Below are 25981 nucleotides of genomic sequence, written 5' to 3'. Positions count from 1 at the left end.
TAATTACACGGGATCTGGGAGAGGGACGGGACATAGGGAGGGAGGGAGGGGCTGGGGGGCCGTGAGATAAGGGTTGAAACCCTCCCACCTGTTCTAAAGCCCCAGCGGTTTGAAAAGACAAAGCAGTTGTCGCTCCCACGACAGCCCGACACACTGACACCCCGCTCTTTATCGTGTTTTACACTTCCCATAACTCTGAGCCGCCGTGTCCAGAAGGCGTGTTACTGTGTGTACAGCATTGTGTGTATTACAGAGAGAGAGAGCCTCCCTGGCCCACAAGTGCGGCGGTAATCGGAAACATCTGCAACGGCTGGAGATGGCCGCCACGGGGCTCGATCCCGGAATCCCTGGTGTATTTGGCGGTGGCATGTGTTATAGCTATAGCCGTGCGCGGCGTTTCATACAAATCTGCGCCGTGCGGCCCCCGCGAGCCGATCGAGTGAGAGAAAGGCCAGGCGAGAGAGGGAGAGCGGGGTGGGGGGTTGGGGGGTGTAACAGCGACAACCTTGCTCCTCAGGGTCCCATTCCATGTCACTTGTCAGTGGTGATTTATCCTTTTGGCGTGTGTGTACATGAACACGAGTTGCTCATGCATTGTGAGTTGTGCGGTACAGTACAGCACAGCAGAGAGTACAGTGCTGTCTGTGTGTAGCGGGGGGGGGGGGGGGGGGGGGGTGAGGGGGGGCTGTGAGGAGGGGTCAACACCTCACCAAATCCCCTTCATCAGAGGAACACGTGTTCCAACTCCATGTCTGATCTATCACCTGCCAGACAGTGAGGACAGGCCCGACCGGGCTCTCCGGGTGGGCCCGGGGGTCTGTCAGGTCCTCTGATGCCCCCCTAAAGGCACATAGGGCGGCACACATGCGCTGACAGATAGACGGGGCCTGCAAACAAGTGCCAAGGTTCTCATATAGCATACGCAGAATGCAGTGGCAGAAGAAGTACTCTGATTTATTTATTTTTTACTTAAGTAAAAGAAATACCACAATGTAGTTGTGTTACAAGTGAAAGGCCTGTATTCCAAATTTAACTTGAGTACAAGTATAAAATGATTGGCATACGTAGGCCTAAGTACCACTATGCATTTTTTTGTTTTATTTTTCAAAATTGGTTAATGTACGTTTTGTAATAATAATGTAAATCTGCAAAGTAACTAAAGCTGTCAAACCACTGCACAGAATGCAGCTCTTAAGAGTTATGTTCCCATGAGTGTACATACAGATGTGGGCTGGGTAATGGTTGAACAGGCATACCGTAAGTCAAATTGTCTTTGTAGACAAAACATAATCTTTATTTTCTTATCATTTTGTGAGTGGTACATAAAAAGGGAAAAAAAAGAATCACTGTGCTGTTCAAATGGGTTTAGGATCAGCCATATAGTATCAACTTTTTTGCTATATCTTTATTTTGATGGTGTAATCTCGGTGCATCGATTGGTTTCTGATCTAAGTCTATTGATTGGGAAGGGACCTGACAGTCTGTGATATTGGATATGGCTTCACTAATCTTTTGTGTATGTGGCTGGAGGAAAATAAGGCTGTAACGTTACCCTGCTAGCCACGTTCGCTCAGGAAAGACTGCTGATACCTATCTGTGGTTGAGGCGAGGGCGAGACAGCGGTGTGGGTTGCCAAAATAGTCTGGCCGCTTGTATTCATCTATGACATTAGTACGGTGTCAGAAAATCCCCAGCAGCACAGAATACACCACAGATGCACTGCTTTAAGTTGAGGCTATAATTGGCAATGTTCTTATCAGAACAGACCATTTTGTTTGAGATTTGATTGATATGACAAGAGGGCCTGCGTTTCTAATTAGAACATAACAATTTTGACATGTTAATTTGTGAACCACAGCCATAGCCATGTGAGTAGTAAATTGTATGCCAGTGCTAATTCAGCTGTAGCACTAAATTGAAGCTATAAATAAATAAATGAAAATCCTGCATTGTACAAATTATATTAAAAACATAAACCTTTTTGATTTCTGGAAACAGTAAACAACATACAATAACGCTATGGGGTATTAGCACTGATATTAGCTATGGACACAGTGTGTTGGCAGTGCCGGCCGACACCATACCTTCTGTGAGTTATAATTACAGTACGTGAAGAGTTTTTCCATTGAGCCTGTGACCTTTTATCAGACTCAGCTGGATATGTAAGGGGCCAATGAGCAAGGCTGCTTTTCTCAGACAGCCGGCTCGCCCTGCCTTCCCAAATCCAGACACTGTCCTGCAGCAATGCAATGGAGCTTAGCAGCCTGTTCTGCAAAGGAACGTCCACCATGTCTTACATCTTTATTCATTTGACATATAGTCAATAGACGCGCATTTGCACATAATCCCTAAACCTTTCCTGAATCACACACACACTATACCATGTATTAATTCATTCACGTGAATTAATATACACACACAAACACACATCACTCACACAGACGGCGCACACTCTGAAGCAGACCTAATACATGTTGAACACCTCACCTTGCATAGAGTAGATTAGGGATGTAGCTCTCATCTCAACTGGCTAATTGTATTTACAGACTGATTATGCTTATCCCAATCCCTGATGAACTGTGGTGTGGTGGCTCTTTTCCCATGCACTCCAGTACAGCTCGTTCCCCAAGATTTCCTCTCCACTCCCAACACACGCAAAGTGACGCGATGGGCTTAGCAAGTAAAGGTAGCGTGATTCAGATGGTAAAGCGGTTGGTGAAAGTGGGAGGCGTTCCACCTACTGCACCTCCAAGGATACTAGACTGACCCTGGCAGTTGGAGGGAGGGGTATTGTATGTACGGTACAGTGTGCATCTAAAAGCCTAATATCTCCTTTCAAAAATTCTCTCAGAGGCATTTCAGATCATATTTTCCCACTGCAGCAGGTATAAAAGGATTTTAGGATGTGCACGGAAATACACCAATGGTAGACAGATTCAATTACTTAATTTTCAATAAATAAAACAAACATGTCACGTACGCATGTCATTAATGATTCCATCTCTACAATATGTACTAATTATCAAACAAATATTGCCAGATCTGAAAATACAAAGACAAATCTGCTTATTGAATCTCAGACATTGAAGCTAGGGGCATCTAGGGTAATGAATCCCACATATCCCATATGTTACCAATGTGTCATCTTTTCTAGTTTTAATATTTCACCCTGTTTTTTCATTTATCCTGTGGCTGCCTTGTTGTCATTTATCTCTCCTCAAGATGCCTCAAGATTAGATTTCTTCATGAACGACACCTCGTGTTCATCTTTCACTATGTGATTATGCCTTTTCCATGACCAGCCCCTCTGCCACTTGTTCTACGGTGATCTCATTACATGAAGTAGGGCAAGCCTCGATCCCCCGCTGATACCATGATCAAAGCCCCCCCAAAGTCTGCGAGAGGCCGCGCCACAGCGCTGTGTAGCGATTAAATGTCCTCTTTCCTTTTAATTGAATGCCGTCACTTTTCAGAGAATCACCCGCCGCGCGACTCAGAGCAAGCGGCCGTGATGCTGTGTGTCTCAAGAGCGGCGCGGGCTAGCGGAGGCTGTGGAGTCGAATTCCCTTCCGCGGCACTGATTGTCTGGCCTGATCGTGGCTTAGTGTGGGCCGCCACAGACAATACCTAGCGATTTGCCCCTTAAGCATGTGCTAATAGTTACAGCTTTATTCCTGAGGCAACATTATTTGTTTTGGTTGTGGGTCAAAAGCCTCTGGGCAAGATTTATGGGATGAGATGCGATGGTGTGACTGCTGAAAAGAGGCTGCACAGAAACATCTAAAGAAATAAGTGTTCATTTGTGATCCATTTGTAACTCAATGGACTAAAAATGTAACCAAATGGACCCTTAAGGGTCCATATTACATTTGTACACACTCAGAGTTAAATGAACACTGAGGATTTGGCTGTGCAGGTGTCTGTATAAATAGGATTGCTACAGTGGTACAGTGATTGACCCTTGGTTTGGGAGATGGACAAACAGAGGTATGTACATTGTGAAAGATGAGTTATAACAGTGGACAGTTACCAAGAATCTAGCATACCATCTGGCTTCACCAGATTGCAGTTAACTGCTGCTGGCTTCTATCATGAGATGCTTTTAGTGCTGTCAGAGCATGATGAGACTGTATTTCGGGTTTCTTTTTTTTCTAACTTACTTTAGTAAATTTACGACTGTTGTGTTTCTAGGTCAAGCCCATAAACAATTTGCTATTTTTGTTATGTTAGGCCATGCATCATGCAAGTTATCGGTGTGAATGGCAGCGGCCCAAACCGGACCGTCACCGCAATGCACGCGTTGCTTTGCACGGGTGTGACAAAAGCTTTTCATCATACGACAGGACGGTACAGCTCAGAGACAAGTCCCTTTATGCATCGGTTTAGAATGGCTCTTCTAGCTATACACACAAATGAAAAAAAAAAAAGGAAAAAAAAATCTATGGGCTAGATTTTCCTCGTGAACTCCCCAAGGCTGTAGGAGAAACAACACACGCAGGAAGTGAGGTGGGATGTTCGGAAAGCATTTAGTGGATCAATATGCCAGACAGGAGAGGGGGGGGTGGGGAGGCGGAGGAAGACGGTGGAGAGAAACGGAGTAGGGAAAGAGAGAGAGAGAGTGGGAGAGGGAGATACCCAGGGGAGAGACGTCTCGGGGGAACAGCTTGTGCTTTTCAAGAGTACTGTTACACTTCTTCTCTCCTCAGCCACACTTGGTAGGAACAACCAGCTCAGCATTTTTTTTTTTCTAGTGTTTTTTTTTCTTCCTTAGACTCTGTCTGTCCGCGCTCGGCACTGGGACACTGTCTGGCCAGCCCAGTGGAGATGTGTAAGGCTCATGGGTGATGTCATAAGTGTCTCCCTGAGGCCGCATGCAGCCCAGCGTTCACTGATGATCACTGATCATCCTTGCAGCCAGTGGAGGATGGGTGGAGGTCTAAGGCTTGATTTATACTTAGTTGAGCATGGGTGTTGCGCACTGAAAATAGCTTGTAGATCTGTTATTTTCAGTGTGCGACGCGGTGCACAGACAAGTATAAATCAATCATATGGCTTGATATATGTAGTTGCATACGGGTTCCACACTGAAAATAGACAATCTATAGTATAAGCTCACATCAGCGCGGCACGTTGTGAGCCTATTCTACAAAATATTGTAGATAGTATATTGCGGCGCACAACCAAGTATAAATCAGGCATATCTTTGTCAAATGAAGGATTACATGTCAATACATCTATGAAAAAATGGTGTTGTCTTGATTCCCGAAAATCAAGGCAAAGGTGGTAACAAGCTGTTTTTTCAAGGCCCCACTGATCCACTGTGAAACCTCCAGTTACCTGTATTCTTGATTCTAGTAATGTTTTCACCCTGACATTTGTGTTTATCACATTTTAATTCATATAAAATATTAAATTGACACAGGCGAGGAAGAGAGCGAAAGCTAAGCCACTGAACAGTTGGTGAAAATCCTAACTCACCCTCTTTCAACATGCCGACTTTGAGACATTTCATGAAACGGCAGGCCTGGCACGACTTGCGTCTCCTCTTGGTAATCTCACATTCATTGGTGGCCGGACAGCTGTACTCGATATTTCCTGTAACAGATAAGAAGAAAAAAGAAAGAACATCTAAAATTAAATGTGTAGGGTGTATATAAAAATGAGGAAGATTGTTTCATGGAAAGGGTACGCAGCTAAATCCAGAGTGCATTTCTTAGAGTTTCCGCTGCAAAACCGCTATCTCTAGCAGGAAATAAAAGTAAGCTTAGTCTTTCTTTGTCTGGCTTCAACCGTGTCCCCTATTGTAAACAACATACAGACCCGGGGAGACAGATACACACACACACACACACACACACACACACACACACACACACACACACACACACACACACACACACACACACACACACACACACACACACACACACACACACACACACCTGTCCCAAGGTGACCCCGTGTGACACTCTCGAAGGAGAGAAGGGTTTAGTGGCATTTTGATGGGACATGTAAAAAGCACCTCCCCGCCCCCGGAGTCCCACCCTCACTTTGATTCACAGATAAATTAGCTTCATTAATGCAGAGCGTCCTCCCGGCGAGGTTCGCCGCGACCCCTTCTAACCCACGCTTCTTAACCTAAAGCATGATGGGAGAGCTGCCCTCCCCTCCACGGTGGCGGGCTGTGAGATGGACACACAGACGGTGAGCACTCTGCATAATGTTCCCCAGCAAGGCCAGATCGGGGCTGTTGTTAGAGTTGCCAATCTAAGGCCCTCGTATCATATGGCAAAGCTCGATGTATTATTCAACTCTGTCTCGACAGTTGTTGGCTCAGTATGGGAAATATTTCCTATGCAATTTAATCACTCCGGTCCAAAAACAGCCAGAAAGGCAGACATATTGTATCTGCTGCCATGTAACAAAAGGATGAGCTCTCTTTTCTTTTTCTTTTTTCTTTCTCTTTTTTTGTGCGTTTTTTTCTTCTTCTTCTGCACACCAGGTTCCGGTTGACAAATTCATTTCGGATCATTACGCCATCCCTCGAAAGTTGATGTGACCTCGAGAATCCAATGACAAAAACTTCCCCTCCCCGAGCCGTCCAGATCCCTTGATTGAGCGTTTAAACAATGTCCCGCAACTCTAAAAATGTATTAATGGTACCTAAAAACAGCAAACCAGGTGTTGTCTGTGCTGCAGACCTGCCAGTGTGCGCGCCCCCCCCAATTCCCCCCCTGCCCCCCCGGCCCCCCCTTGTTGGTCAAGGAGAAGGTGCCAACATTTGTCAGGATCTCTGGCATCAACGGTGCCAGCAGGGTCACATGCGCAGTGAGGGGCCTGTGGCACAGTGCCAGCATGTTGGCAGGAGTTGCTGTGGCGTTTGGGGTGGAGAGAGAGGGGTGGGGGGGGTAAAGTCGTTTTAAACCCGGTGGGCTAAGCAGAGGGAAAATTAAAGCACAGCACCAGTGTGTATAGAGGCTATAAGAGACACAGCGCAGACATTGATACGATTTTCCTCTCACCTTCTTCATCTTCGTAAGATGTTGAACAACCTTTTTCACATACAAACTCGATTTTATGACAAATAGTGAAAATAGCCAATCAGCAAGCTCACAACGTGTCGTGTTGTGACGCATTGTGAGCTTCTATATCTGCTATATTCGCTATTTTGGCAAAAAAAAGCTATATACAGTGTATATATATATTTTTTTTTAAATGTATCATTATTTGTTATTTAAGAATTTTATTTTATTTTTATCTAACCAAAACAGGGTTAATGAGGATAAGGAAGTAAGCAGGAAATGTAATAAATTAAACGGAATAAGAAAATAATAAAGAAAGAAAAGCTCTTTTTACAGCAGCACCTGAACTCATATCATTCACTGATTCAATTGATTTATGTAACAAAGAAACACCTTCATAATAACACACGTGCGGAGGGTGGCAGATTATCCACTATTGTCTTAAACGGACTCTCTCTAAAAGCTTACTGTCGGCATACCCTATTAGTTAATCAGGTCTCGTATGTCCACCTTTATTCCTCAAAGGACATTTCAACCACTCTAATATCCTTCCTTAACCTCTCTTATTTTCCCTCTAAATTTTGATATATTATTATGCCATGCTATTATCCACGTGCTCATCTCCACTCATGCTGGACCTCTCCTTGTCCACCTCCTTCCCGGAGGCCGGGACCCCCCTTCCTGATTACCATTCCATTAAAGGGGCTTCTCCTTTCACTGAATGACCATGTCCCTCATCCCGTGTCCCGCTCTCTTTTATTTAGAGGACTTCTCAGAGTCTCCCTCCTCTCCCCGTCCTCTGTTATTGCCCCGGCGACACGTGCCTGAGCTTCTAATTGGCCTCCTTCTCCTCCCCCCTTGGGTGGAGGGTAGCGGGGCCTGGGGGCAAAGAACAGATCCACCCCCTCCCCACCCTCGCCGCTGACTTTCTCCCAATGAAATGCCTGGTTCTTAATTACAGTCACCCAACACTGATTGTTATTGACTGAAACTCCCGGGGCTCGGGACGAATGACGGACAGATTAGGTTCATTACGGGTCTGTCCTCCACGAAGGAGAACCAGGAGAAGAAGAAAGGGGATTTGTGCGAGACAACACAAAGTCAGACATGAGCGCTGTTTACAGTCCTTAATCGGATGCACTGTATGTCCCTCCTCAGATGTTGAGTCAGACTGAGATGTATGTAGCAACAACAAGCTTTAAACTACTGATAATATATACATAACATAAGATATTCTTTTAAAAAATGACTGAAACAATAATTTGGTTTGTATAGTGTTTTGAGTTGTTTTGTATAGGCAGATAAAGTATTTACCATAACGTACCAGACATGTTTAGCACAGTTAAAACAGGGAGGACCTACAGTATACCATATTGGTCTTTCCATCCAACCATTCTGTAATTTAGAGGACGACATAATAAACGATTTCCTGACATTGATTTGAGTGTTTTCAAAGAGAACACCTGATCATGTTTTTGTGAAACGACTCCAACTTCCATCAAAGATAACAATGTGGCAATCATATCCTTTATTTAATGACAGAGTGTCACCAGAAGTACATTAATTCGTAACCAGGTCAATAAATTGGCTGATGTTATTGGTCCTTGTCAGTTAATCAGAAAACATAAAAGAAAAGTTTGGGCGCAGCCCCAAAAATGAATACGAAGATATATTTTGGCACCATCACTTTTCAGCAGCCAATCATGTGCTGATGTTATTTTTTCATGTGCTTAAGTATCCCTGCAACACCATTTGCCCTGAAGCCAGCAATCAGTTGGCAGCCTTAAAGGGATAGTTCACCCCAAAAAAAAATCATTTTGTTCTATCGATAAGTCACTCCATGGAGACTTGATCCCTTGAGAACTATCCCTTTAAGCACTAGAACCCTAGCATCCCTATTCTAGGCATGTCATAATAGCTGAATATTCGGCGAGAATAACATATCTACAAGCTCACAACACGTCACAAACATGGTGCGTTGTGACCTTATAGATCAGCTATTTTTGGCAAAGATATTTAGTGCAGCGGGAAAAAAAGGAGGGAGCCTAATATGTACCCCTGGGGGACTCCGGTCAACTATGTACAGTATATAGGGTTTAAGTGGTTGAATGAACCAGAAGTCGTTGAGTGGGCGACGTGGTGCGCAAATGCATAATTCTGCATTTTGGTTTATGGGACATTAGCACAGCTCAAATCATTAATCGGGATCATTTCCCACACATGGCAACATAAAAAATCATAACCCATCATATATACAGCTCATGCCCTTTGCGGAAATTCATAATTATCACACTGTATTAAGGTGGCAGCAGTGTTTACTTAGGAAAGTAATATGTTACTTATTACTTATTACTCCTTGAGTAATATATTATATTGAATATTATAATACATTTATTTTTACAGTTTTTCTTTTTTATTGTTCCATATCGGAATAATAAATATCCCTACAGGAGGAGTCAAAAATCAACCAAGCAGAACTAAACACATTGAAGATCTACAAGCTTGTAGATCGGCTATTTTCGATGCGCGACCCCGTCGTACGACGAAGTATAAATTAAATTCGGCTTTAGATGTACAGTAACTTGAATACTTCACAGACCACGGGAGAAAGCGATTAGGTCATGCTGCCTGCACAAAGTTTACAATGGCTCTTTGACTGACACATACTTAAATAATAACCTCTAATAGTCATTACACACCGGCGATTATGCGAATATACGCAACATTCGGACTCGGTCTGAATAAATAAAATACGCTTTTTCGCTCCGTGAAAGTGATGTGGAAGCTTGCATTGACTTTATAAGGTTTTTAAAAAAAACATATTATTCGCATGAAAAAATCGCCCCCGTTGTGTAAGGACCTTAAGTGTTGAAAGTATGCATGCATGTATACAGTAGGCCTACATGGCTTGGTTTTTGAGCCTCGCAAGGAGGAACACAGATCTGCGGCAGATGACAGACCTGCAAGTAGCCTACATTATAACTTTGCGCGATGGAGAAGGCTTAAAAAGAACAGAACATCCTGTACCAACACACAGTGATAATATCTTGTAAATCTGTTATTTTTGCGCATGTGACAACCTTCTCTGCTGTTTAAATGCGCTGCTCCACGGATCTGTAGCTTACTGCTGGACACAGACAGAAACACCGCAGCGCCGGCTCATAGACAATGCAACTAATACAGTGAAGAGAGAGCTCTTTTATCTCGGTCGGAAACTAAAACAAATCACGTTCATTGTAACAAGTAACGCAGCGTTACTTGGATCAGTAATATGTAATAATATTACTGTTCTGTAGCAGCTGTAATAAGTTACACTACTCGTTACTGGGTAAAGTAATAATACCGTAATATATTACTAAGTAACACTAGTTAATGCCCAACACTGGTGGCAGTGGCTCAGGAGGTAGGTCCTGGTTCGATTCCCGGCTCCTCCTGGTTTTGTGTTGAAGTGTCCTTGAGCAAGACACTGAACCTCCTAATTGCTCCCGATGAGCAGGTAGGTGTGTGAGAATGGGTGAATGTAAAAGCTATAGATAAAGGTGCTATAGAAATGCAGACCATTTAGTCCAGTGGTTCTCAACCAGTGGTCCAGGGAACACCAGTGGTCCTTAAGGGGGTTCCAGGTGGTCCCCAACTAAATCATGGAGAGTTGGTAACTAAATGGACCATTATAGATCTTAAACTCTTGAGAGTGTAAAATGAAACGGGTCCATTTGGTTTCATTTTACGCTCTCAAGAGTTACATTATTGTTAAACATCTGCATTACTTAATTGTTATTTTGATCAACGTTTGCCTGATATCTCTCCTATTGGTACCAACATCAATACAGCATGGAATTGTGTACAAAATCGTATCCAACAACAACAAAATATTTTAAGTGTTGGGTTCTGAGAGGCTAAATCTCATCACACGGTGGTCCGTGGCTCAAAGAACGAATAAATAATGGACCTTGACATGAAAAGGGTTGAAAACCACTGATTTAGTGTCCTAGCTGGGGCACAGGTTGGATACCAGCACACTAGAACACGTGCTAGACCTGACAAAAGGATCCCTCAGCAGGGAAATATGTACTCCCATGAATTAGAGAAGTGGTTGGCACTGGTTGTGAGAAGCATTTAGAATGAGTGCCATACAAAAACACAGTGCGGTTATATTTACATTGTAAGGTGGTTCACACAATACATCATTACAACGCAGCGCCAAAGGACCTCAGCAAAGTGAGTCATGAGCTCACGCCATGAGCAACTTTTCTACTTGGCTGTTACCCTGCCAGAGACGTAGAAAACCTATTTTAGAATGTGTCCTTGGCCAGGTTAGACCGACCCAGCTTCAGTGGGCAGGTAAGGGTGAATCAGTGCGAGGCGAAAAGGGTAAAGAGTGATTAATACTTAGCTGTGCCACGGTATCGTGCACCGAAAATAGAAGATCTACAAGCTCATAATGGGGTGCGCTGTGACTCCTCGTGAGCTTGTAGATCTGCTATTTTTGGTGCGAGACACTGGTGCGCATCTATGCATAAGTAGGGCATAATACCTTGAGAAATACCTTGTATCGTCCTTTTGAAAAAGGCTTTGCAGGCCTCACAAGAGGCCACCCCGTAGTGGTACCCCGAGGCGATGTCACCACACACCAGGCACAGCCTCTTGGGAATGGCGTTCAGCATGTACTCGCACTTGATTGGCGAGTCGTCCGTCACGACCCCGGAACACTCCTCGTAGCGCCGCAGGCAGGCGGCGGCCCCGCCTCCCAGCATGCCCGGGTTGAACATCGGCGGGGAGTCGAGCGGGTGCGACCGTCCGATTGTGCCGTTAATGTAACCGCCACTGGCGTCAGAGTTGCCGCTGGGACTGTGGTGGCTGCCGGTGTCTACGAGTGACGAGGACGGACTGGATGGCTCAGTTTTGATGTAGGACCCACAGCTGGAGGACAGATGGCGGTCCTCAGAGGGCATTCTGTTTAGCAACCTGGGAAAACACACAGTGCCAGGGTGGCCGTCAGTTTAAGTCATGACTTTAGTTTCAAAAATGATTTAGTATAAAACAACAAAACATAGCTGGTATATTATGAAGATAACAGGACACATGATGGAAATTAAAGGCGCTAAGTGATATTTATTTGGTCTAAAACAAAAGGTTTTTGTTAAATAGTTCAACTCTATATTCTGATAGTAATCATTGATTGATTACTATCAGAATATATATATATATATAAAAAGAGATTGAGAGTTTTATGTTCAGTAACAGGGGTTCCAATTTTGTTGCTCATTTATGTTGCATTTTGTTTGATTGGATGAAATTGGTATCCCAACCTGAACATGTATTTTCCTAAAGAGCTGGAGAGACGGGGAGACCCATATTACTGAAGAATCACTCAATTATTGATATTGGAATATGGAACTATTTAACAGTTATTTGAACAAAATAAGAATGAGAAGTAAAACATAAAAATCACTTAAACCCCCTCTAACTAACTCATACATAGTGACATTCAAAGTGTTAATGTAACACTAATATTGAAGTGTAGTCTGAAGAATGATGCTTGAAGGTCTTTGACCAAAACATTGCGCTGTTAAAACTTTAGCAACCCTATTCTGGGCTTGCCATAATAGGAACAAATTCCATGAAAATAGGCAAACATTCTGTGAAAATAGTGGTTAAACGTTTATCTATATTGAGCAGAGCACTTGATGACAGTTTGTGGGTGTTTTCGATTCTTTTTAGCTGTACTGTATGTACAGCTAAATGTAATGGTATTCACCAATGTAACTGTCACCAATATTTTATCCAGGCGTGAAACAGACTTTTGATTAGCAGTGTACAAAGAGTGCAAACAAAGAAAATAAATAGAAATAGAAATAGAAATAACTTGAACTATATCAGCGGACAACTTGGCAAAAAAATGTTGCTGTCAGCTTTTCAGGACCATGACACGGTTCCACAATCTCAAGTTATTTCAAAGGAGATTTACTGTATAGATTTATGGCCGCACAATGCCTGCTTCTTCCTACTTTGAACAGGTTATGTTAAGGACAGCCGGGGAGTGTTTTGGACTGCTAAGTGATATACTACTGAAGCCTTTCTCTCAGGCGAAATGGTAACTAACGACCATGTCAACAGAAGCCCCATACATCTTGCAAACGATGCTCGTGATTGGTACTATGCCAGCTGTAAATGAATGAGTGAAACTCCAGAAGGCCGTTAATGGACACAGAGGTGTTACACTCAGCATATGCAAAGATGACAGGGTGATACACCCAATCGATAGTCCTGGTCCGGTTGGCCAGTGGACGGTGCTCGGTTACGGTGGATTTAAGTGAGAGGTTGGATGGGGTAATGAAGATGGTGGAGGGGGGTGTGACAGCTTAACCACATGAACCCTAGCGCCCCTAGTATGGGCATGTCATAATAACAGGCAAACATTTTGGTGAAGAGATTTGGTGTAGAGGGAAAAAAGGAGGGGGCCAAGTGCACACCCTCGGGGAAAGGGTCTGTACTTGCGCCTGTCAATGAAGAATATAGGGTCTAATTAAATTGGGGTGAAATTCCCTAAACACAATTTCAATCATAAACATTAGGAGTAAATTGTGTACAGTAGAACTATTCTTCTGTATATAATTTGTTGTTATAAACATTACTTCCTTTACACAAATAAAGTCCTCAGTGTTTATTTATCCATTTTTAACTCTGAGAGTCCTACTGTCCTATAAATGTAACCAATTTACAAATTAACACATTGTACTACTGTACAAGTACTTTACCAACATATACATTTCTAGGAATATTGCCTTTGTAATTGATGCAATGGGTTGTTGTTATGCATAACGGAAGGCAACATGATACAAATCCTCTTTTTGTTGCATTGGCATCGTTATTACAATGGCAATAGCCTGAATAATATGACAATTAATATAAACAGATACAGAATTCTAACTGGCAAGGAATCCACCTGACACAGGGCTGGTGTTAAAACCACTGTCGCTGTCTATCACAGCTGGTGCTGATCTTGCACAACTTGGGTCTACATGGCTGTGAATTGTAAACACTGGGAGAGCACTGCGGGGGGAAGCAGTGCAAGCAAATAATGTCTGTAACTACAAAGTAGAAGCCTCAATGTTAATTTAACTCAGAGAGTATTCAAATGGACCCATATACATTTGTATACCCTTATATAAATGGGTAAGATTAAAACTGAGGCTTTTGCTGTGCCCAGTTTCCAGTGGGTTCTTCAGAACGTTTTCCCTAATTAAATATAATGCTCTTTTTGCAGAACAGCCCTGTTCAAGTTTGGTATATTTGACTTTTATACAGCATACATGTGCAAATACAGTACAGTACAGTATGCATACAGAGCCATGAAGACGTCAGGGGCCCAGACAACATGAAACCTGTTTTTTAACTGCTAAAGGGGGGTGGAGGAAGGGGGGGGGGGAGATAGCCCCTACTCCTGGGTCCAGATCAGATCTATTGATCCCCTGCTTCCTTCCTGTTTCAGATGAGGCATGAAAAAATAAACCCTCCTCTTACGGGTCCCAGACACTCCTTATGCATTTTTAATCAGTCGGGACTGTTAACACAGTTTCAGATGGAGCGATACTACATTATGTTGGGCTTGATTCAGAGGTTGCTGCGGTTAATAAAAGATTTAGGAGACTCAAGTTAAATCTTGTTAGTAGTCAACTTGCACCTATAGTCAATTGGAAGGTGTATTTTTTCCCCCATTGGAGGGAATTGGAGAGAGAGCGGCACGGCAACAGTTAATACATCATTCCGGATTCCATCGCAGCCAGATAGGGGGATTCCCTATGGAATAGTACATTGTGGCATATGTAAAAAGTAGTTCATTCCACACTTAGCGCGCAATAACGCTTGGGAGATGTTTTTTTGTTAGGTTTAATGGAAATTTCTAATGGGTCCTTTCAAATCTGTCGAAATAAAATAATGGCATGAACCACCAATTCTCGCAGACAGAAATAGCCCCATAGTTTCATAATTTGGTTTCTCCTATTACAAAAAAAAAGAGGCATATTTTTCCTTGTGCGTTCCACCTCCCACTAACCTGCCCAACCCCTCCCTGACGATACATCGCACTGCGCCTCATGTCTAGTGGGGCAGCGTTAGCTCCACTGCACACAGAAGACACAACGGTACGAACCGAGTGGACACGCAAAACCGCTTCGGACAGACGTGAAGGTCACCTGTTCTCGGAGGTCCAGTGTGGCTCTACACACTGAGAGTGCCTGTGTGTTGTACGGTATAGGCCGGTGTGTTCACAACACTCTGAAGGAGATTGTCTAGACTGTGCCACGCAGTTTAAGACGTGCAGGACCTCCACAATGCATAAACGTGACCAAGTCACTGGGACAGTGTCTGAAATGCCACCCATGCTCAGTGACCACTGCTTTGCCTTTTCTTTTTCCTTTTTTTTCATTTTAACCAAAGTGCAATGAGTGTGAAAATGAGCCGCCAGAGCAGTGTGTGTGTGTGTGTGTGTGTGTGTGTGTGTGTGTGTGTGTGTGTGTGTGTGTGTGTGTGTGTGCATGCGTGCATGTGTTTACGTGTGCGCAAAGTCATGCTGGCAGTGTTGCAGATCTCCTGTTCCACTGCATAAATCCTGAAACTGTCAACCTCCTCTCTAAACCATGAAAGACACTCCAGACTCACAAATGTTCACACAATACATACACATACATGCACCCCCCCCCCCCCAAAAAAAAAGAAAAGAAAAAAAGAAAATGTGTCTCATCCATAACCATCCGTGTAACATCCATCCATGTAACTCCGAAAGTGTACAAATGTAACCGAATGGACCCGGGTTACATTTGAACACTTTCGGAGCAAAATGAACACTGAGGATTTTACTGTATACACAGCACTGACCTCATGGCAAGGCCCGGTGACATGTGAAGAGTTAAAAACCGTGTTCCCCGCGTTCATTTTACTACGTATTTATCCACTGGTTGGAAGGGAGCAGGACGGGAGGGAGGGAGGGGTATTATTGTTAAGGGTTAAGCTGGTAGCACGGAACAACACAACGTAAATCATGGCCGCTGAACACACACTGGAACATGGAAGCGCAGAAGGACAGAGGCAAGGAGCCATGCATGAAATTAGTTCATTAATCTTTCTATGATAGGCTGTCCTTGTTTGGGGCAAACTCTATCAGCTTTAAACTGAGTGGCCCCTTCTCGGCTGACACATAGATTACACTGTTAGTCAGCGGCTAAAATGACTGTGAAATAAATGGAAATGTAAGGGGGGGGGGAGGGTGTGTGCGTGCATGCATCTGTGTGTGTGTGTGTGTGTGTGTGTGTGTGTGTGTGTGTGTGTGTGTGTGTGTGTGTGTGTGTGTGTCTGTGTCGCTGAAGTGTGAAGTAGTAACAACAACATGAACGTAACATAGTGTTGGCACAACTGAAGGTCATCAAAAATATGGATAAATGTTATAATAAATAAATATGTAAACAAATACATAATTGTGTGATTAATTTTACACCTGGCACAATGTACAGTATATGAGGCTGAATACAGAGCAGATTTGTAATTTGTGTCACTGAAAAATGCATCTGTAATAGAAAACAAAAAGGAAAGCAAGGTAGCAAGCTTTTACAATTACAACTGGGTTTCACGCTGTGAACCGGTGATTCTCAACGCATCTGCAGTTGCAGAATTTGGAAGAATCCCTTAGAAAGTTTTTCCAGTGCGAACAATGCTGCTTTTACAGTATGTGGCAGATGTAACACACACGCAAGCACACACACGCACGCGGACATGCACGCAAGTGCACGCACACAACACGCACACAGCGCACGCACATGCACACGCGCACGCGCACACACACACACACACACACACACACACACACACACACACACACACACACACACACACACACACACACACACACACACACACACACACACACACACACACACACACACAGAACTTCCAGCATATGGCCTCTTCAATGTCATTGCCACAAGGAGAGATTGCATAGATTTCCCTCATGGATGATGTCTCCTTACCTGGAGTATCAACCTCCATCTACATACACATCAACTACCTCCAGGAAATTGCTCTCCCTGCAAAGTCAAACACACCCCTAACTGCCTTTAAAAAAGACTGAAGGAGGAGGTTATGGGGGAGAAAGAATAAACGAGCACAGACTTAAGCCGTCATTGGGAATCAGAGAGGGACTCGTGAGGGACAGTTACGATATTGATTTCATAAATAAACAGAGATGGCCATCGATCCTAATGTTATTTTGCATTTCAATTACTGCCCAGAAACATAACCTTCAAACGTCTGCTTCTCCACAGTAATAACATCCACTGATAATCACAAGCGAGCCTTGTCCCGCGCAAATAGGCTTTTCTCTCGTTCTCTTTTTTTTTTCTAAATGTGTAAATGACACAACTTTGCATTTGCCTAATGATATCAGAGCATGGGCTGAATTTCAATTGCGACTCAAGCTTATACAGTAAGCGCCCCGGTCAATTGACACAATGCAAATTAACGCGGTGAAGAGGAATTAAGTTCACAACGTGGGACCTCGTGGAGCAACAATGAGACCCATTAAATTAAACATGGTGGCCAACCAACACTCCATGATTAGGCACAGTGTCGGTGTGTCTATGTGTGTGTGTGTGTGTGTGTGTGTGTGTGTGTGTGTATGTGTGTGTGTGTGTGTGTGTGTGTGTGTGTGTGTGTGTGTGTGTGTGTGTGTGTGTGTGTGTGTGCGTATCTGTGTTAATTTCATTTGATCAATAAAACAAACTCATTCTAATTCTAAGAGGTCCCCTCAGAGAACTCCGCATTCCCCTCAACTTAGCATATCCACCAAACCCCCGCTTTCAGGTTTTGATTGAATGGTCGCTGCTGAGAGCGTCCATCTACATCCTGATGAATTCAGAGTCCTTGACAACGTGCCTAAAGGATATATCTATATCAAGAAGGGGGTCATGACATGTAATGAAGTTATTTCTCCTCTGATGCAGTCACACGGCACCACTCCCCCCCATACAGCGCCGATGTACCCTCGCGGTGGCTATCGCCATTAATAAACATGTCACTCTGAACACTGGGAACAGGGTGTCATGCGTAAAATACATGCAAGGGTTCTGCACATGGATGTTCTACATTTTTTGTTTTGTTTCCTTTAACCACTTAAACCAGTACCTACTTTGGGGGGGACAAATTGCAGATCTATAAGCTCACAACGGACGTCGCGACGTGTTGTGAGCTTGTAGGTCGGCTATTTCCTACAAACAAATTTGATGTCGAGGGTAAAAAGAAGCAGATCTAGTATAGCGCCTTGGGGGACCCCGGTCAACTAAGTATGGTTCTTTGACTCCGTTATGAATGGTCTACTATTAGGGAAGTAAGCTAAAAGTTTAAATTGCAAGGCAAGTGGTGTATTTTTTTGCCTCATAATGGGAACATAACGGAACACTATTCCACCACCTGCTCCCGCCATCCATCAGTAGACTCATACGTCCTGATGGCTTCCTGTTACTTAGGCCTGTCCCACTCATTTCCACTGCAAGCAGTACACATTTAATACCCTGACACTGTGCAAATGGACCCGTATGGGTCCGTTTTTACACTCTTGTGGTTAAATGAACACCACATATTTGTCTGTGTAGAACCACCATTTAAGACAGGAAGAGGTCGTGCCCCTCTGGGAATCTTGTTTTAATCCATTCCATTCATTTTGCTTCAATTAATGTGGTGTCATTTACAGTGCAGTGGTATTCCCGGGCAGTGAAGGAAAGCAAGTAGACTTCTGTGGGAACTTAAGTTAAATTGCACACAGTGAAATCCTCAGTGTCAATTTAACACTAAAGTGTGTGCAAATGTTGCATTGGTGGTATACTCGCAGAGTTACAAATGTATACATGAATACTGAAGATTTTACTGTGCATCACAATTAACTTTGATCGTAGACGAAGACAATACATTTTTTTTGCGTCTTTGGCTTTCAGAAATGTCAATACAAAGGATTTGACATAACCAAAGGATGATTAATTTAAGGGATAAATCAGTGCAATATTTGTAAAACTTTTTTTTTTATTACTAATTTAATATTAGGCAAAAAGATAAAATAAAAGAGTAAAATGTACGACAGAAATGTGATTTAAGAAAAAAAAAACGTTTGCGTAGCATATCCCAAACTAACAAAGGTGTATTCCTTTACCATTGCACCTATAACACATAAATATACACACATCTCTCTCGTTCATAAATATCTGACATGAACACATGACATCTGCCATACATGTATACTGTATACACCGTATGTACTTTAGCACATCATTGATTGCGGTATTGGATTTTTACTCTTATATTATGGCTGTTTCCAGCAGTAATCCTGAGCTTTGGCACAACACAATATATGTGAGTAAGATCCATTTCAGCTGCTGAAGACATGAGACACCTCAGGTTACACTACATACTATAGAGCCTTCATCTGCACCGCCTGGAACACACCATACACAACGTATGGAAATGCTGTAAGCTACTGTATATGCCTGGAAATACTGTATGCTAATATCCAGCTCACAGCTAAATATTGTGCTCAGAATTTGCATATATATACAAAACTGTTTCTCTGGGTCAAGTTTTCTTAATGTAATGCAATGTAAAGAAGACATACCGAGAAGCAATTAATGAGGGGGCTAAAAGTATCTACACAAACTCTTCCAACTTTCTCTACAAACCTGATCTCAGCCCAGCTTCTTTATCTAATCTCTATTTCAGTCTTTGTTCTGTGCCACAGCATACGAAAAATGGTGCAGTGTGACGGTAAATAAATTACACTAAGGAGGATAAGTTGCAACTTACTGTACCATGGCTTTTATTGTTTTATTATTTAGTTATTACATTGAGGGCATTTATTTCTCAGATGTGAATGCATAACTAACCCTACATCCTACAGTGCATGATATGATAACAGTACGTGATTCTCTTAACCCAGTGGTTCCAAAACATTTCAATGTCAAAGACCACCAAATTGATAGGTATTTGACTGCAGACCCCCATCTGATAAATAGTTTGTGCCAGGGACCCCCATAACATTAAAGTTAATCTGCCGTGGACCTCCTGGAACCCCCTCAAGGAGCCCTTTGGGGTCCCCGGACCCCACTTTGGGAACCACTGTCTTAACGGACATAGTCAGGTGTTCCCATGATATGGTGTGGCTAAAATTAGACTGCAGGTCAGTATGTGATTCCTCCGTCTCATCCGTGAGTGTGTGTGTGTGTGTGTGTGTGTGTGTGTGTGTGTGTGTGTGTGTGTGTGTGTGTGTGTGTGTGTGTGTGTGTGTGTGTGTGTGTGTGTGTGTGCATGCTTGTGTGTTTATACGTGCACATGTATGTGCATATCGTTGCGTTGCTGTCGGGTAGAACCGTATTATCTCCATATTTTAACATTTTTCGTATAGTAATGCCATACTTCGTCATACAAGAGTGTCACACAAAAGTAGTGAAAATCTACAAGCTCGTAGATCGGCTACTTTCACTATGGTTTCGTTTTATTATAAGAAAAGGAACGGTTTTGGACATACAAGGTTTCCACGCGACAGTGACATATACACTTGTACGGTAGGTTTGTTTAGTACAAGCACCTGTATGGACTACTATGGACATACTAAATCAGTGGTTCCCAAACTTTTTAGCTCAAGACCCAAAAGAGAAATCAGATGTTTGCCCGGGACCCAAACTAGTGAAAATAGCAGCTCTAAAAGCTCAGAACATGTCGATTCACGGCGCGTTGTGAGCTTGTAGATCGGCTATTTTCAATACTTTGTTTTCTAATGTATGGAATTTTTTAGATTGTTTTTTTTTTTATTCATGAAATTCTTTTGAAAAATCATTGAATTTGTTTTTAATTCATGAACATTTTTGCTTTTAAAAGAAAATGTTTTTTGAAAATGTTTTGGAATAATAGTAATTAAAAACAAACTGTAGGATATTTACTGTGACCCGTAAAAATGTGTCCGCGACGGACAAATGGGTCCCGACCCAGAGTTTGGGAAACAGTGTACTAAATGGACCCATGATTGAAAATTAATAATAAACTAACACACTCACAAGATGAGTTTTTTTCATACCTCTTCTTTGTCTCGTATAGCCCCTCAACAAATCTAATTTAGCTAAAAAAACATTGGCTTTCAGAAAAAGTTGGTGTCATTAATGTAAGTACAGAAGTACTGATTTAGCATTAGTCACAGTTGTAAATAGACAGTTTTATTTTAGCTGGGAAGAACTACTTTAGGTTTGGCATGTCATAAGGTGAACATTCAGAAAAAATAGGCAAATATTTGGCAAAAATCGCAACAATCTGTAAAAATAGCAGATCTACAAGCGCAGAGAGCATCGCATTGTGACGTCTTTTGAGCTTGAAGAGGGGCTTTCACTATTTGACGTACAACAAAGTATATAGGGTTTATAGGGTTTAAGTGGTTCAAATAGTTGTTGACTGAAGATCATTAAAACTCACTGTGTTGTATGTTGCCTAAGGATGATCCAATATAGACATGTACTTTAGATGCACAGTAAAAACCTGAGAGCTCATTTAACACAGTGTAAGAATTGACACGTAAGGGCACTACCGTGTACAGTACTTTGGTGTTATATTACTTTGTAACAAAGGGTGGCTGCAGGTCATTTTGACCCATGTTATAAAGACAGTCTCTGATTTACACTCAGGTTTGCAATACAAAACATGGCTCTAAAATGTATTCTTTTTAAATAAAAAAACATTCATTCTTAACACTACAATACAATATCATTATCATTCCAGTCAGTTGTCGTGACAGGGCTCATGAATAGAGAAACACTACTGTGACCTCTGACGTTGTACCATTTTACTTAAACCCCTCTCGTTTAAAGTAGGCTATAGCTAAGTGCCATTTGAGAGTCATCCTCTTTTACGACGACAAGATACATCAATGAAGATAGAGAAGTTATTTCCCACAGTTCAAGCCCTTTTAGGAGAGACATACCATAGCGCACTGGTTCTCAACGTGGGGTCCGAGGACCACCACAGGTTACAAATGTCGATTCAGTTCCATTGTGTCCACAGTTAAATGAACGCTGACAATTTTACAGTGTATATTGGGATTCCCAAAGATGGAAAAAAAATTCCATTTGTTACCTCTCAGAATTACAGGCCCTGGACCCCTGGTGGGGCCCAGACCAGACATTGAGAAACAGTGCTAGCGTGAGAAGTGGACATCACACCATTAGCATCTTTTGGCTTGGGCTAATAGGCTAGTTAACTGGCCAAAGCTTCCATTGGGGTTAATGGCATTCCCAAAGGCCAAACCTACCTAAGCTGCCCCAGTGTCGTAGATTTATGGTAGATTTACCTTGACTTTGACACACATTTCAGCCTGTATATTCTATACAGTAATAGTACTGTAGAGATACTGTAATAGTAGATATGACATTCCACCATAAGGGAATTTTCAATAATTATTTTCTTTTCTTAGCTGTACACAATTATGTATTATTAATTCATAATTATGCACTGTTCATTTGCTCAGAACTCTGATGTTTCTTAAAGTTACTATCATCATCATCATCATCATCATAAACTTAAGGCAGCAACTACAGTATGATATTGTCAATGTTGGGCGGAATTTTGGTCATTATAGACACAAACGTTTTAAATAGCCACTAAACAAGCTCAAGACACATCGCATCGTGACGTGTGCTTGCTTGTAGATGGGCTAATTTTGCTAATTTTGCACAACACTGTCATATGACAAAGTGTAAAATAGGACAATAATTTATGAAAAAACATAAATAGATGAAATATGGAGATACAATGTTTCTGCCCGACAGCGACGATATCATAACCATGAATTGGTACAGGTGAATGGCAGCATGACAATATCAAAAGGTAATTATTTTGAAAGTTTGGTCATGCCCTCGTGCATGTTCTGAGTATTGTTACTATACAGTACATAGGACACATGGATTGTCTCACGTAGAAAATTGGACAGAAACACAGCACTATGCAAAATGAAAGATTCACATATTGTCAAATATTTGTACATGCCAGCACATACATACACTCAAGCCCCTCCCCCCTTACACGTACACATGTGTGCGCGGACACGCGTACGTACGCACGGCATGCATGTATGCACACATGCACATATGTGTGCACGCGCGAGCGCGCGCGCGCACACACACACACACACACACACACACACACACACACACACACACACAATGTAAGCACAATGTAAAGAATATAAACTTCTATCTCCCCATACACAAGCATAAACAGATGCAATTTCTCAGGCTCCCAGGGCTTTGGTACGTTTCTTTTCTTCATCTCAGTAAAATATAAAAATCAAATAGATATTTCTTTATCTTTAAGATCAGTGGATACTGGATAGTATTAAATGCAGAAATTTATGGAATTGACAACTGTGGTAACTATTATGGTGTATATTGTGGAATTGCAATATTGCTAAAACAAGAGATTAAAATCCTATATAATTTAAAATATATTTAAAGGGAATACAATCTAACTGTTACTTTTGTGTCAGGGAGATAACAAAACAGCAAACATTTCTTTCATTTGGTAAACAGTATTAATTCTGTCAATCCTTGGTTCATAATTTTCCAGCAGGTCACTTTGAAATATTCTTTATCAATTAATGAATGCATTTACTTTGAAAAGTGAATTTCCAAGTTTTATACTAACACCACTGTTCCTTCCCTGCACTGTTTAAACCAGGAGAGATAGTCACTAGAGATGGTCTAATCCTTTATAGTGCAGCTGTTCAGTAACATTTAGTTTACATTTCTAAATTAAAACTAATAACAAATAATCATGTGCATTAACATTTAAGTGGCTTTTTGCAAATATATCTAAATACTTTAATTAAGATTTTGGAATGTTACAAAGGGCATATCAAATCTATAGCTATGCTGGAACAATTCAGTTATTACAAAGGCATTTACTTTTATATATAATTCAGGAATTAATTTCATATATAAGTCAGAGTAAACTAACTAAAACTAATTAAACACACTTGATTTTTGTAAGAGGTTTTCTGTGTAGAGTAATAGACGCCTGCAACTTACAAGCTCGATAAAATTGTGCTTTGCTTTTACATACAGTACACACACACACACACACACACACACACACACACACACACACACACACACACACACACACACACACACACACACACACACACACACACACACACACACACACACACACACACACACACACACACAGGTTTTTCCGTGATTCTATGTAATGAGACTTACAGGTTTGAGACGGTCATAATCGTAGTCCCGTACAAAGTGCCAATCAGTTTAAACCTTCCCAATCCCATCTACAGCTTAACATTAAGAGGGGGCCATAGTACGTCTCCTCCTCAAGTCATAATTAGCTCAACGAAAGGCCCTCTTTCCATATATTCAGGACTATGTGTATAGTAATCATGCATGTCTGACACAGATTTCAGTGTTTCATCCTAAACCTAACTAATTCAGATTGCTGAATCATGGCGAATTATTAATACGGTGTTGTATAGTTTTTCATGGAGTTTACGTTCTGCTGTACAGTAGGTACACTGAGTGCAGTACGGTAACTAGTTTTAACTTCTCTCAGTTCATACCATCTGCAGTCTTTTTTTACTAACATTCAGAATTCTCAGAATTACATTAATTGTAGGTTTTGTACAGTAGGTTGTCATATTTCAATCAATATCATTTCATATCAAAATTGGAGTTTGAAGATTGTATATTTCAATCAATATAATTTTAAATCAAAATTGCTTTATTGTGCATGTAAAACAGATGAATGTGCAAATGCACACAATCATTTCTATGTATGAACAATTGTTCAAATGAATGTACTATATTGCTAGTTGAATAGGCTATTGTAAAACAACAGTGAACTCTCCACCATATACGCTCACTCTCACTTCCTTTCTCACATAAAAATACACACACACACACACACACACACACACACACACACACACACACACACACACACACACACACACACACACACACACACACACACGCTTTGTTTTGCATTGGGCCACTGTTAGACCACAGCTGTTGCGGGAGGATCTCTGTGCAGATATCATTGTCATTAATCTGCCTTTGGCTGGCTATTCCCCGTGGCTCGGGGTAAGCCCTGTATCCTAACGCAGAGCTGTGCAGCTCTGTACGGCACAACACTCAGACCCCCACCGACCCCCAGGAGGCTACGCTATGCCAAAAGTCGCCTGGTCCATCAGCACTACCTGCTGTGCTGCTATACACTCTTCCAAGCAGCGGTGAGTTCTGCCGCTGTCCCATTCACGAACGGGGATAATGTCCCAGAGCTCCATGTCCAAACTAATTAATTCCCTTCTTTGAAGTGACTTAATTCCGATTTTGGGCCGATGCTTATCTCTTTTGAAGAGTTTTGTTTATTTTGCCCCCAACATACAGACAAAAGAAAATGAATAAATAAATAATCACATCACCTGCGATGGAGACAAATGGGTAAACAGAGGAAGCTGAGACTAAAACAAATAGAGATGCACCTACTGGTTGTGGTAGCAGAGAGGGTCTGGGATGCACAGTTCGGAAACATCCATCAGTCCAGGTTAAGCATTCCAGGTGTTGTGATATAAAAGAAAAATGACCGAGGGGAAAGCTGGAGGAAATTGATCAGTTCCTGAGTCTCCACATCACTCTTGTAAAAAAACAAAAAAAACAAAACAAATACCAGTTCAGGTGCTCCTGGGTGTCGCCTCCCCTTCACCTCCCCTGCTCAGCCCTCCAAAACACCTTTGCCTTGTCCTGTCAAACTCCAGTCTGCTGCACAGGTGCTGCTGCACTGCTCAGGCTGCGTACTGTATATTGTTTGAAGACAGTGCAGATATGCTGTGATACAAAATATACAGAAGTGACAGGAAGAAGACGCGG

General features: G+C 42.1%; 1 protein-coding gene across 1 annotated transcript in view; it reads right to left on the bottom strand.

The window, feature by feature from the left end:
- Positions 1-25746, bottom strand: part of LOC311062651 (steroid hormone receptor ERR2-like) — a gene marked incomplete at its 3' end in the record, with an annotated part of 45669 nt that extends 19923 nt beyond the window's left edge. The window contains exons 1-3 of the mRNA XM_084081852.1: positions 25601-25746; positions 11569-11987; positions 5479-5595 (exon numbers count right to left, since the gene is read on the bottom strand). Of these exons, the coding sequence (XP_083937978.1) occupies positions 5479-5595; positions 11569-11987; positions 25601-25650 (586 nt within the window). The 5' untranslated portion in view covers positions 25651-25746. The remainder of the gene's footprint in view (positions 1-5478; positions 5596-11568; positions 11988-25600) is intronic.
- Between the last annotated feature and the right edge of the window lie 235 nt (positions 25747-25981).

The sequence above is a fragment of the Gymnoscopelus microlampas genome, assembly GCF_963454915.1.
Source record: "Gymnoscopelus microlampas genome assembly, chromosome: 16".
Taxonomy (NCBI): Eukaryota; Metazoa; Chordata; class Actinopteri; order Myctophiformes; family Myctophidae; genus Gymnoscopelus; species Gymnoscopelus microlampas.
This window is presented reverse-complemented; position numbering and strand designations above follow the sequence as displayed.